This window comes from Sus scrofa, chromosome 14 (genome assembly GCF_054392235.1).
Source record: "Sus scrofa isolate SSC_HxYL_T2T_F1_AM1 chromosome 14, Sscrofa_HxYL_maternal_Yorkshire_Landrace_v2.0, whole genome shotgun sequence".
In the NCBI taxonomy this organism is placed as follows: Eukaryota; Metazoa; Chordata; class Mammalia; order Artiodactyla; family Suidae; genus Sus; species Sus scrofa.
This window is the reverse complement of record NC_139396.1, coordinates 27,598,429-27,612,700: the sequence shown is the minus strand read 5'-3', so window position 1 is coordinate 27,612,700 and position 14,272 is coordinate 27,598,429. Positions and strand designations below refer to the sequence as shown.

The 14,272-nt window shown below is 51.6% G+C and overlaps 1 protein-coding gene across 10 annotated transcripts in view; it reads right to left on the bottom strand.

The window, feature by feature from the left end:
* BMP1 (bone morphogenetic protein 1) overlaps positions 1-14,272 on the bottom strand; it is a 45,759-nt gene that overhangs the window by 21,464 nt on the left and 10,023 nt on the right. For 4 of the 10 annotated variants that reach the window (XR_014828276.1, XR_014828275.1, XM_084997585.1 and 1 more), the window contains exons 3-9: positions 12,483-12,647; positions 12,170-12,287; positions 11,687-11,902; positions 10,867-10,972; positions 9,054-9,178; positions 8,414-8,529; positions 356-458 (exon numbers count right to left, since the gene is read on the bottom strand). Coding sequence is in view for 6 of the 10 variants with exons in the window: in XM_084997585.1 (XP_084853711.1) it covers positions 356-458; positions 8,414-8,529; positions 9,054-9,178; positions 10,867-10,972; positions 11,687-11,902; positions 12,170-12,209 (706 nt within the window). In the remaining 4 variants the exon portion in view is untranslated. The remainder of the gene's footprint in view (positions 1-355; positions 459-8,413; positions 8,530-9,053; positions 9,179-10,866; positions 10,973-11,686; positions 11,903-12,169; positions 12,288-12,482; positions 12,648-14,272) is intronic. The other 6 variants (XR_014828273.1, XR_014828274.1, XM_084997582.1 and 3 more) reach the window with 3 other exon arrangements.

Genomic DNA, 14,272 nt, shown 5'->3' with positions numbered 1-14,272 from the left:
ACAGACAGAACAGATGAGCACTAGAGCTTAGAGCTGAGAGGACAAGCCTGCCTGTCCATCTCCCTCTGTCTACTCATGTGACTCCTCTCCATGTACACTGACAGCCGCCCTCTGAGGGAGGCTGGGAAGCCGGCACCTGGGACCCTGAGCTCCAGACTGGGGGAGGGACTTGCCCAAGGTCATACACTTAGCCATGGAGCTGGCAGCAGCAACTGCACCAGGACTCCCGGTTTCCGCGCCAGGGCACCGCCCTTGGCCAAGTGTTGGTGCTGGGGGAGGATGCAGAGAGTGTGACGTGAGCAGTTCTGAGAAGGAATGAGCTGTGAAGGAGGCAAGGCTGGGCTAGTGCCGGTACCTCGGAGCGGCGCCTTCCTCCAGAAGCCGTCTCGGACCTCCACGTAGTCATACCAGCAGAGGCGGCTGCGGTACAGGTCCATGGACGTGAAGTTCAGAATGATCTGGGGAGATGGGGGAGGAAGAAGCTTACACCGTTGCCCACACCTTGCCCACTGTACCCACCAGCCCCAAGACTGCTATCTGCTTTGCCATGTGAGGTGGTTTGCCCTAGGTAATAAATGGTTAAGGGTGCCAAAAAAGAGCTCCTGGCACAGAAATGCCACCCCTCCCCAGCCATCTGCCAGTTCCAGTCAGCATCCTTCACAGATATCCCAGGCCAGGCCTCACTTAAAATGCACAGCCTCGTTTGAATATATATTTGAAGCCTGGGGTCTCAGTTTATTGATCTCCTCAGTAAGGAGCCGTTGCTTAGGGTTAAACAAACCCAGCTCCCCTCATGGTCAACTTAATACAAATTACAGCATCTTTAAAGGAAAGAGGTTTCTTTGGTGATAGGAAGGGCCCAGGGCGACAGGTGGGTACTAGGGGGTCTGAATGGGAATGAAGGGTCCAGAGGAAGAGCACAGGAAAAACAGGGCTGAGCCCCCCATCATCACGTATTTACTGATTGCTGGTTCTGGGCAGGGGTCGTGCTAGCTGCCGTGGGGAGTCCCGGCTCTGTGTGCCTTCCGTGAAGGGGTTTAAGACATGTCCTTGTCAAGCTTAGGACTCAGAGCAATCAGACATATACATGAAAAGATCACTAAGTAAGAAACTCAGACTCCAGTCACAGGGGCTGGTGTTTGAACCTCACCTCTGCATTTCCTGCTGTGAGTCCTGGGGTAAATCACGAAAGCTCTCTGAACCTCAGCTACCTGGTGCATAAACTGAGAAAAGAGCATCTCACCCTGATACAGCCCTTCATCAGTGCAAGCACCTCCCTAAGTACCTCCTGTGCTTGAACTCATTTCAACCCTTGAACTCATGACATGTTCACCTAATACTGGAGGAACATCTGACACCTCGCTAAGTACCAAGTCTTGCCAGCAGGTGGGCATATGACAGGTGGAGAAACTGCTTCCTTAGTAGTTTCCAGAGCAAGCCCTGAAGCCTGTTGGGTATTTGGAATCCCACAAGCAGGGACTCCAGAGAACAGTCACCCTGTCTATGGGGCATGGACAGTGGACACACTGTGGCCCTAGGGGCCCACTTGTTAGGTGCTAGCTTGGTTTCCTGCAGGAGGAGAAGGGGTCTAGAGGGCCTGTCTCCCTTCTGGCTCCCTGCACAGTTAGAGGCAGACAGAATAGAGGCCAAAATGAAAAGAGATTCCACGGCAGATGTTGGCAGTTGCTATTTGCAGCCGGGGTCAACGCTGTGACTGGTCAAGGAAGAGCTTCTGGCTCCTGGTCATTCTCTAACACAGACCCTGTTGAAATTCTTGATTTCAATGTCCACCTACACAATCCTTCCCATCTCCTGGTCTCTGTCTCTTGACCTCCTCTCCCACCCTCTCTCTGCCCCTTCTTGACCACACACAGCACATCATGCCCTAGACCTTGTTATCATCCACAGTCTCAAGTCCAGGCATCTCACGCTCCATTCACCTGCCCCAAACCTTTCCTGCTCACTCCCTCTGTACACAGAGTTCAACCACCCTTCTAATTCACTACAACCCGCAATCTGCCAAGCCTGTAGTATTTTCATTGCCTTTCACTCCCATGTGCTCACCTCTTTTCTGACCTAGCTTGGAAGCCATGGTCCATCTTTCATCTTTTCTTTTGATTCATACATGAGTTTAAATATGTTTGTGTTGGGGGAGGGCTTTCATTCATTGTGGTACTCTGAGATGTAATCCAGTGAGATCGTTTTCAAAAGCATATTATGTTGCTCTTGGTGATGGCGATTAATCATCATGGGGTGTCTTATTATAATTTTAAAAATACAAGTCCTGGAGTCCCTGGTGGCACAGCAGGTTAAGGATCTGGTGTTGTCACTGCTGTGGCACAGGGTTGATTCCTGGTCCAAGAACTTCTGCATGCCATAGGTGTGGCCAAAAAGAAAAAAACCCAAAAAAACAAGTCCTAGCATTTTGAAATACTGAAGCTGAAAATCTGTTCTATCTCTTGCTATAGAGACAGTGTCTTATTACACAATATTTTATCTATTTAGAAAATGACTAAATATGATCACAGAGGAAGCTGAATTCACTATGGAATCCTCTGTGCATGGCAGAATAGCTGCTTAGTAAATACTCCTTGAATTGAATTCTATTTTAGGAATCTATCCTACAGATACACTTGCTCAAATGTAAAAAGATGTGAGTTTTGAGGTATTTATTTTGGTAATAATGAAAGCCTGGAAAAACTTAAATCAACATCTATCAAGAAGTTCCCGTCGTGGCTCAGTGGTTAGCAAACCCGACTAGCATCCATGAGGATGTGGGTTCGATCCCTGGCCTTGCTCAGTGGGTTAAGGATCTGGCGTTGCCCTGAGCTGTGGTGTAGGTTGCAGACGTGGCTCGGATCCCACGTTGCTGTGGCTGTGGTGTAGGCCGGCAGCTACAGCTCCAGTTCGACCCCTAGCCTGGGAACTTCCATGTGCCATGGTGCGCTACTAAAAAGGCCAAAACAAAACAAAACAAAAAAACCCCCAAAAAACATCCATCAAGAGGCCTGCAGGGGAGGATTAAATAATTAAATTAAGGGAAATCAAGATGATGGGATGCCAAGCAGCCTTGAAAATAACTGAGGTGTATGAGGTAGATCCGTATGGAGTGATGACCATGATTTATTGTTGAGTGAGAGGTCAGTTACAGAAGACCACACACACACACACACACACACACACACACACACACATGCATGCCTATGCACTAGAAAGGACTGGAAGAACATACCAAGCATTACCAATGCTTAGTCACCTCTGAGGAATGGGATTTGGAGGAGGATCGAGGGGAGAAAATTCACTTTTTACCTTATGCATTTCTACATTGCTCAAACTCTTTACAATATGTGTGTTACCTTCTTATCTACCAAGCAACATAATTATTTAAAGAATTGATGGATGGGGAGTTCCTGTTGTGGCTCAGTGGTTAACGAACCCGACTTGGATCCATGAGGATGTGGGTTCAATCCCTGGCCTTGCTCAGTGGGTTAAGGATCTGGTGTTGCCATGAGCTGTGGTGTAGGTCGCAGACGCGGCTCGGATCCTGCATGGCTGTGGCTGTGGTATAGGCCAGCATCTAGAGCTCTGATTCGACCCCTAGCCTGGGAACCTCCATATGCCGCAGACGCAGCCCTAAAAGACAAAAAAAAAAAAAAAAAAAAAAAAAAAAAAAAAAAAGCCTTGCTGGATGGAAGAAGGAACCCAGAGGGCTGAGTCACTCAGGCTCCCTGGTTCCTGAACTTGCACCCTCAACCACTGCTCCACGTGGCCTCCCGAGGCCTGCCAATCAATTTTGCTCAGCAGCTGCACTGGGAACAGCAGCAACTTTCCCTTCCTGCTCAGAAACAACCGTGGCTCTGTCCAGGGCGGATGAGTTCAGGTCCTCTGAAGAAAGTACACCAGCCTGCGGAATCCTACAGGGCCCACCCAAGACCTCCCACAGGCAAGAGGAAGCAGAGGTCACTTCTCTCGGGAGGAAGAGGCCTGGGCTGGCAGTCAGGGGCATCCTATAGGAGGCGTGGCTGTGGCTATCTTGAGACCGGAGGTGTCTAATTAAGAGTTGCTACAACCTATGTAGTGTGGAAACAGCTGTGCTCTGGTAGCAGGGGTACTGCCCTTTGCCAAGGAAAACCTGGCCAGCTCTGCCACTTCCTGGCTGGTGACTTGGGCTGTGGCTTGACTTTGTACCTCACTGTCTTTGTCTGAAAAACAGAGGTGACCGTAATGACTCCATGGGGAGTCGGGGGTAAATGACTGGGTGCAGAGTCCTCAGGTGCACCCCAAGTATGGGAAGTATCCTTCCTGTTTGTTGGGTGTTCCCTGGGACAACTCTTGGATCTCGGGGACATGCTGTCTGGACTGTCTCTGGACAGTCTGCACGATCTTAGGCCCGTCATTTAACTCCTTCAGGCTTCCATTTCCTTATTTGTAAGATGGTAACGGTAACAGTACCTGCCTCATGGCCCTTAGGGGAATTAAATTAATACATGTAAAATTTATGAACTTGCCTGGCACCGGTGGCATCCATACATGTCACACATCCATACGATAGCATCTGCCACTCAGTAGATGTTCATTTCACTCCTGGAGTTGAGTTGCTTAGATAGTTTGACATTTTGTTCACATGACAGCCCGGACCAGCATCCAGGAAACAGAGGGACGCAGATGAGGCACCCGGGGAAATTGACCAGGGCTTACTCATTTAATAGATCAGGACTAGAGAATGATAACAGTACCTAACAGTAACTGAATTCCTGTTCTATTCTAGGCAGTGCCCTAAGCGCTTTATGTACATTAACTTGTTCCACTCTCCTATCAGTCCCAGGAGAGAGGTACTATCACCAGGTTCATTTCACAAATGAGGCAACAAAGACACAGAGAGGATAAGCAACTTCCCTAAGACCACAGAGCCAGGAGTTAAACCCAGGCACTCTGGCTCTTAAATGTATATACCCTCAACCTCTATTCCATGTGGCTTCCCTAGGCCTACCCGCCAATTCTGCCCAACGACTGTGCAAAGAATGAGCACCAACTTTCCCTCCATCCTCTGGGCCCACGCCCTTCAGTGATGGAGAAGAGGGCCTGAGGGGAGGACTCAGGCCAAGCCTTGCAGAGGAGGAAAGGGAGGGGTCAGCTCTGCCCAGCCAGGGAATGGGAGGTGGGAGGTCAGGGAGGACGCTACAGAGGAGGCAGGATTTGGGTTGGACCTCAAAAAATAGGCAGATTATCAAAAGGCAGAGATGGGAATGAGGGTGGATACTGCCAAATCCAAAACACACTTTAAGTTCTTATCTTCTTGGCTCCTCTGCAACATTTGACTACGGCCTCCTCCTGAAACCACTTTCCTGCTCATAAAGGAGTTGCCTCCCTTGCTTGGGGAACACTGGAAATCCTCTTCAGGGCCACTGATAATTACATGCAGTGTAAAGACTTGGGGCTCTTCAAAGAAACCCTCCCAAGTGGCTCTTCCTCCTGCTTGACATCCCTGTGACTTGCCGGATCATAGAAGACTGACATGCCACTTGCGTTTCTGGCAATAAGCTAAGTACTGGGAGGCAAATGAAAAACAAGCTCTCAGCGGCCAAGCAGATGTCAAAGTCCATCCACTAACGCAGGTGGATTTATTTAAGGTTTACTGTTGAAAGAGTAGACTTTGGAGTCAGCCCTAGAACTGAATGCTGGTTCCACCGCTGCTACCTGAGTAAACCTGGCCAGATCCACTCAGGCTCTTTGAGCCTCAAGTCCCTCCTCTCTCCAGCAGGTAGAATAGTACCAAGGTCACAAAACAGTTGCAAGGAATAATGAGATCATGTAAGATGCCTAATACCTTGGCACACAACTGTTAAATGACAAAGATTGGTCATTACAACTTTATGATGCCATCCTCCTCTGACTCTCCAGCCTTTTTTTTTTTTTTTTTTTTTTTTCTGCTGTGCCCAAAGCATGCCAAAGTTCCTGGTCCGGGGAACCAAATCTATGCCACAGGAGTGACAGTGCTGAGGCCTTAACTGCTTGGCCACCACGACACTTCTCCCCAGCCTTTAAATGTTTCTGTCCCCCAGGGTTCCATCTTTGGCTCAGTTACAACTCTACAGTTTCAACCAGGACCGTAAGTGGGTTTTACTTGGTACACTTCTACCATCATGCATTGGTTAACCTAGAATTTTTATCCATAGCCTACTTCTCTCCCTGGAGCTCCAGGCATGCCCCTAAAAAGGATGAGGAGTCTTGTGGGAGCTATGGAGAAAGCAGGCCCAAGGCACAGAGAGGTTCCTAAGGCAAGGCCATGTGTTCACTGGAGACTAGAGCCAGCCCATGCCAGGCAAGAGCAGCAAGGAAAGAAGTGGATCCTGACCAAATTGTCATACACCTGTCAACAGAGCAAACCTCCTGAACAGGAAAGAGAGCAATGCTCTACCCTACTCTTGCTTCCAGGGGCTGGGGACTGTCCCATGTCTCTGTCCATCCCCAGTGCCGGAGCCCACAGTGGCCACACAAGTTGCTGAAAGGCACTTGAGTAACTGCTGGAATGGAACGAGGCTTTAGAATACACAAAGTTTTGCAACTGCACACTTTTATGTTATAAGCATGGTTCTATGAGATCTTGGGCAAGTTATATAACTTTTCCAAGTCCGCTTTCTCGTATGCAAAATGAGGCTAACATTAGCACCCAGACTATAATGTTGTTGTGCTGAGAGACATAACACACGAAGAATTTAACACATGCCTGGCCAATCATACGCTCAGTGATCATTAGTTGTTATTATTGTTATCTGCGGTCAGATTTCCAAAGGCTGAAAACCCTGAACAGAGCAAGGTCAGTACAAGACAGTAAAAAGGACTGCAATTTTTAACTTAGAACAAGAAGAACAAGGGGTGGGTTTGCTTTTGAGGTAGAAGGTTAACCGAGAGAGATAGGGAATTACTCAGCTCCCAAGAAAAGTCTGTCGTAAATGGGGATGATCTTCAAATTAACAAAAATAAGCATAGTTTGGAATGAAAATAGAGGCTCAATAATACAGGAGAATCAGTGAGCGCCTCTTTAAAATTGGCTTTTGTCTCAGGGCTCAAAAATGACATCAGAGGACATTCAAATAACTTGCAGATGTGATCTGTAATCTTGAGAACTCAGAACAAAATCTTTTCCAGTTTTCAACAGGGGTGTGTGTGTGTGCATGTGTGTGCGTGTGTGTGTGTATGTGTGTGTGTGTGTGTGTGTGTGGAGCAGGGGAGTTCTGGAATGAATTGTGGGAATTGCGAACCACTGAGTTGAATATCAATCCGCAATTAAACAGAGGGTCTGTGACCATTTAGAAAAGAAACATTTGACTAAAAGCCAGTTTGGCAAATCTGACTAGTAACCATGAGGACCCAGGTTTGATCCCTGGCCTTGCTCAGTGGGTTAAGGATCCAGCGTTGCCGTGAGCTGTGGTGTAGGTCACAGACAAGGCTTGGATCTGGCGTTGGTGTGGCTGTGGCGTAGGCCGGCAGCTGGAGCTCCAATTCTACCCCTGGCCTGGGAATTTCCATATGCTGCAGGTGCTGCCCTAAAAAGACCCCCTGCCCTCCCAAAAGAGAGCCAGTTTGGGTTCACTTGAAACAAGGCATGTCAGACAAATCTCACTTCTTTTTTTAAAAGGAGTTTTACCAACTGGTAGAACAGTGGATTTATTTTGGTAAGGCAACCCATTTGGCATTTATTAACCACTTTCTGTGCCAGGGACATAAAGACGGCAAAGGCCTCGTCTCAGAAGAAGCTCACATCCTGGTAGTCAACAAGGTAGTGACCTGTGGCTGGCTGGTAATGACATTTAGTGTAGTCATAGTTGGTGGAATAACTCCACCCAAAGCCTGCAGATTACTGGGTCAATGTCAGTTCAGAGGGAGATCTTGGATCTGCTTTGATTCACGTCCTGTTCAATAGTTTGATCAAAGGCCAGGTTCGGAAAACCCAGAAGACATGCTTAGCAAATGAGCTCATGGCAGGGTGAGGATGGCTACCTGCTGGATGGTGGAATTTGGATTCAAAATGATCTTGAGAGTCGTTGGAACAAGCAATGTGACCAGTAATAAAATCTAACTGAGCTCAAGGTTACACTAGGACATTAAGCACCACGTTCCAATCAACGGAAACAAAAGCCTTAAAGCTGACTCCTGGGAACAATAAAAATAGGAAGGACACAGAAGGTCCAGGGGTGGGTGAGAGGTCCATACTCCACGTGATAAGCCTGTGAATGGATGTGAGGAGTACGTAGAAAAGATCCTGGCATGTGGTAAGTGCTGTGCACGAGTCAGTGTTTATACACAACTCTGTAAGGTGAATGGGTCTATGACCCCCAGAGAGGTCACTCACAGCTACACAGACTGAGCTCTCCTACTTGGGGCTCCTGGCAGAGGAGGGGATCTCAGTTACCTTCTCTCCGGGCGTGACGGAGATGCGCCAGACACAGTGCATGTGGGCAGAGTAGCCGTTGGGGTACTCGGGGGAGGAGAAGTTGCCTGTGCTGTCTTGCAGGGTCTCTCCACAGGCTATCAAGGAAACAAAATGACAGGGCTGCTGGTTGTAGGAGCCCAATCCCCCCCAACCTTCTGGCTCCCTCGCCCTGAGCCCTGGCATCCTCAGAGAGAGGGGAGAATGGCTGAGGAGAGGACGGAGTCTGGGGTGGGCCTGTCCCTTTAAGATCCACCCCCTTCTCCTCTCTCTTCCACCTAGTGCTGCGGGATGCCCTGTTGTCAAGGCAACATGGGTCCCAGAGTTAAGGTCAAGCTCCCTCAGAGGGCCTCACTCCACTTCAGTCCTGAGAATTGCTCTGTGCTCCCCAGTTTCTGCTCCTACTGCCCCTGACTCTCACAGACCCTCAAGGTGGGCGGCTTAGCGTCTCCCCATCTGATCTGGCCCCAGCTTGGGTCTGGAACTTGAACACTGCCCCTCCCCGGGTACCCCTCTCCCGACACCAGGCAGCCTCGGCCTTTTCTAAGTCTCACGGCTTCAACCTTCTTGGCCCCAGGCCCTGGCCTCCACCCTGCCCCAGCCTGTCCCTCCCTGCCCCGACCTGGGCACTTGTAGAGCTTGCGGGCCTGGGCAATGTCCCCCTTGCTGAGCCGGGTCCTCTGGCCGATGGGAGGCTTCACCCCATTCACCTCGTACTTGGGAACGATAGTGTCCAGGAAGATGCCCCTGAGGAGGAGAAGCCCGGCTGGGTGAGAGTCCAACGGGAGGAGGTAGCGCGCCCGTGTGCACCCAAGGTCACGACCCTGCCAGAGCCCAGACATTCCTCAGCAGGGTCACGGACGGGTGGAGACATCTCACCCTGTCATTACACTGCCCACTGACCAGCAGCCACCCTGCTCCGTGGCAGCCGCACCACAGGGCCTGGGGGAGCCCCAGGCACACTCTGGGAGGTTGGGGACACCGACTCAGGAGGCCCTGGGGACCCATCAGTGCTCTGGCTCAGTCTGGCTCAACTCCCAGCTCTGGGAAAGCTCTGGACTCCTAGTCAATCATGTCTCCAACCCTGCTCGACCCTACTTCTGAGGCCCTCCCAGCTGATTCAGCCTTGACTCCACGTCTCCCAGGACAACCCAGGACCAACGCTTTGCCCTGTTGGCACAGGCTGCTTCTCATGGCACCTGGGACAAGGCCAAAGGGCAGGTTCCACTGTGGCCAGACCAGATCCTGGGGACAGTCCCGCCAGCTCTGGGGCCATCAGTGCCTCCTGTTAGGTCCTGGGTGTTTCCATCTGGGAGGAGCAGAACAAAGGGGAAGCAGGCAGCCCTCCACCTCCCCAGGGCCCCTGACTCACCCCTGGCTGGGTGGGACTCAGCAGGAGGTGGGGTGGGATGTGGTGGGAAATGAATGTACAGGGGGTGGTCTGAGGGGGTGGGGGGTGGGATGACCTCACCACCCTTCCCTGGTCCCTGTTCCCTCAGGTCTGGAGGCAGGAAGAGTGGGTCTAGGAGGAGAGGGGGAGGGCCAGCGCCTGGGAGAGCAGAGATAGAGGATGAGGACAGAGCCAGCCATGGGAAAGGCCAGGCGGCGGAGAAAAGCCTGAGGAGGAGGAGGGGCTGTTTCCCACACTCCGCTAAGGAGAAGATGGGATGGAGAGGCTGGGCTGCTACCTCGGGGTGGGGGTGGGGGGTTGGTTTTGGCTGCGATTCTGGGAAATAAGGCCCAGGATAAAGAATAGGTGGATACATTGGGAGTTCCACTGTGGCTCATTGGGTTATGAACTCGACTACTATCCAAAAGGAGGCGGATTCATTCCCTGGCCTCACTCAGTGGGTTAAGGATCCAGCATTGCCATAAGTGGCAGCATAGGTTGCATACGCCACTCAGATCCTGAGTTGCTGTGGCGTAGGCTGGCAGCTATATCTCCAATTCTGCCCCTAGCCTGGGAACTTCCATATGCCATGGGTGTGGCCCTAAAAAGCGGGAAAAAAAAAAAATAGATGGATACGTGCTCAAGAGCTGGAGAGGGAACTGGTCCAGGGCAGGGGCCAGACTTTATGCAAATCAGCCAAGTATGAAAAGGCATAGCCATCAGAAAAATATGCCCCCTTTAGCCAATGGTTGAGGGAAAAGCTCAGCTCCCTCGGGGTATGGTTCCGGGGCCATGGTATACCATGTGGCTGCAGGGCAGCTGGAGTTCAGCCTCCTGGGCCAGGGGTGAGTGGGAGCAGGTGAAGAACCTAGGTACTATGAGTCCGGGCCCTGCCAGGAACTGCTGTGGAAGAGGAGGGCGGGGCAGGCAGCACCCATGGGTCCTCTGCCTGGGGGCCACAGCCACCCAGAGGCCCACTAGTGGCCTCAATGATTACCCCAGCAGGGCAGGCTAGTGCGAAGTGGGAGGCTGCCCCATCTCTCACCTGGAGAATGTGTTCCGGGCATAGTGCATGATACTGTCAAAATCATAGGTCTCCCCCAGGGACTCCACCTCCTGGACCTCCATCTTCAGGAAGTTATACTCCTGCCCTGCGAAGACCAGGAAAAGGGTGTGGGGGGTGGGGGAGGCGGGTCTGTGCAGGACGCAGTGCTGCCTTTTCATGGCAGGGAATGGGGTCCTCCTGGCATTTGAGAGGCTCTGGGCAGCAGCAAAGGGAAGTCTAGGGGAAGGGAAGGTCTCTAGAAGAGTCTGTCCAGTGGCGGGCGGGGTGACGGGGGAGGGAATGAGGACTTGCTGGAGGGAAGGCTCAAGGGAGGAGGAAGGAGGCCCCCATTTTTAGAACTCCAGCGAGATGAAGGTAGTGAAGAGTGGAGGAGGCCTGGGGAGAAAGGGAGGAAGCAGGAAGGAAGGGGAGAGCAAGCACAGCAAGGGAAGAGGAGAGAGAAAAAACCCTTAGAGGAAGGAATAGGCAAAGAGCAGAAGACTGGGTAAAAGTGAAAAGAAAGGCGGGGCAGTGGGGGGGATGGGCAGATCCCTCCCCAAACCCCATCCTAAAGGCCAAGTGGGTTCTAGCTGCTCCAGACAGCACCCGTGTCTGGGACCTGGACCTATCCCAGTCCCCTAGCCGACAAGTGATTTCCAGCCCCTGAGGTGCTTCTGACCCCAGAGGCGAAGTCTGGGGGGCGGGGTCTGGACCCCAGGCGGGGCTGAGACGGTAACACTGAGATGGCCAAAGGTGATGGCTTCAGGAAGCAGCTCCCGCCCAGACCAGGGGCCCTGGAGGGACAGACAGAGGTGCGTACCTGGCTGGATGTTCTCGCGCACGATGGACACGTGGCGGTCTCGGTCTGGTCGCGTGTGCTCATGCCAGAAGCCGATGACGTGACCCAGCTCATGGACCACGATGCCGAACTTGTCACAGTTCTTGCCAATGGAGATGGCCTGGGGGCCCCCGCCACGGCGGCCCACGTAGGAGCAGCACCTGGAGGGCGGGGCCAGCTCAGGGGGGCGGTCCCGAGCTGGGGGAGTGCATCCACTCAGGGGCCGGGCGTGGCTGCCAGGGGGGCCAGGGATCGGAGGGGGCGGGAAGGGACCCAAGCTCCGGGGGTGCCGGGGCTATGTGCTGGGGTCTGAGCCACAGCCTGGGCAGCTCCTGGGGAGATGCCCCATGGCAGGATAGGATAGATTATGCAGGGCCATGCCCAGATGTTACAGCTGCAGTGCCCAGGACAGAACAGGGGTTGGGGCAATGGCCAAGGGCGCAGTGCCCAGGGGCCCCTGCTCACCCGCAGGGTCGATAGGTGAATACGATATAGCTGTCCTCATCTGTGCGTTCCAGGAAGGTGACACAGGTGTGCTTCTCCCAGTGCCTCATGGCCTGCCGGAAGACTGCCCTCTGGCTGCCTGCCAGGACAAAGGAGTCCAGGCTGTTACAGTGTCCAGGTGGGCCCACCTCCACCCACTGCCAAGAGTCAGCAGTTCATTGACAGGTAGAAGGTACCATTCACACCACCATGCATGACAGGGCTGCCCTGAGGCCAGGCTGGGGTGCAGGCTCCCCACCCCCCCCACACACAAGGGCCCCAACATCATGCTCACCAGTGAAGTTTCCCCCAATAACAAAGGGGATGACCCCATCGGGCCACACCCGCTCTGGTCTGGATGTTGCTGCCCGCCGGCTCCGGGACCTGCTTCTCCATTTCCCGTGGCTTCTCCTCTGAGGCTGACCACGAGTGCTCTGGCACTGGAGGGTGGAAGAGTTTCCTGGAATTGAAAGAGTAAGGCCTTGATGGCAAGTGAATGAAGGGCAGGAGGAACCAATTACAGTCGATCCTCCTTATGTGGGGATTCTGTATGTGCCTGCTCACTAAAATTTATTTCTAAACTCCAGATCAGACCCTCAGCTCTTTCATGGTCACTCGATGTCATGCTCAGAGCACTGAAAAATTTGAGTCACCCAAGACGCATGATCCTAGCCTAGGCTGAACAAGGGACGGGCTGCCTTCTTGTTTCAGCTCATATGGTGAATAAGTACTTATGATCTATTTAGTGCCCCATTTTTTTGGATTTTTGTGCTTTTTGTTGGTGATTTCACCATTGCTTTTTTTTTTTTTTGGTCTTTTTTTTAGGGCCATACCTGTGGCATATGGAGGTTCCCAGGCTAGGGGTTGAATTGGAGCTGAGCCGCTGGCCTATGTCACAGCCACAGCAATGCCAGATCCAAGCTGTGTCTGTGACCTACACCACAGTTCATGGCAATGCTGGATCCTTAACCCACTGAGTGAGGCCAGGGATCAAACCTGCATCCTCATGAATGCTAGCCATATTCATTTCCGCTGAGCCATGATGGGAAATCCTGATTTTTTTTTTTTTTTTTTTTTTTTTTTTTTTTTTTTTTTTTTGGTCTTTTTGTCTTTGTTGTTGTTGCTATTTCTTGGGCCGCTCCCGCGGCATATGGAGGTTCCCAGGCTAGGGGTTGAATTGGAGCTGTAGCCACCGGCCTACGCCAGAGCCACAGCAACGCGGGATCCGAGCCGCGTCTGCAACCTACACCACAGCTCACGGCAACGCCGGATCGTTAACCCACTGAGCAAGGGCATGGACCGAACCCGCAACCTCATGGTTCCTAGTCAGATTCGTTAACCACTGCGCCACGACGGGAACTCCTGATTTTGCCATTTAAAATGACCCTCTCCTTGCTCCCTTGTAGGGCTGAAGTGCCATCCGGTGTTGATAAGTTCAAGAGGGCTAGGATGTACCTTATGGAGAAAGTGTCTGTTAGATAAGCTTCGTTATAGTCCTATTGGCCATGAGTTTGATGTTAATGAATCAACAGTATGTTAAGTAAAGTGTGTTTATTTATTTTTTCCTTTTGGCCATGCCCATGGCATATGGAAGTTCCCAGGGCGGGGATCAAACCCATGCCACAGCAGCAACCAGAGCCACAGCAGTGATAACACTGGATCCTTAACCTGCTGTGCCACTAGGGGCTCCAAGATGTCTTTAAATAGAAACACACAAGCCTGAGCGACCTATCGATGAGTTGATGAAAAATGTGAGCAAAGGCTTGCAGGAACCTAACCCTGTATTTCTCCCAGGAACAGTGGAGCAGAGTTTGATAATTCAGTGTTCACAGTGACGTTATGGAACAATTAGAAGGTTATTCTATAACTGTATTCACAACTACCATGAACAGCAAGAACCGAATTTAAGTGAAAAAGAGAGGAGTAGTGACTCATTTCCCCAGATCTCTGGGGGACCCTGAGACTATGAAACATTCCCTTCTTAGCCAATGAAACTTCATCTTTGTGGAACATACAGAATTTGATGTCTTCTTTAAGTATTCCCAAGTTGGAGTTCCCATTGTGGTGCAGTGTATTAAAGACCCG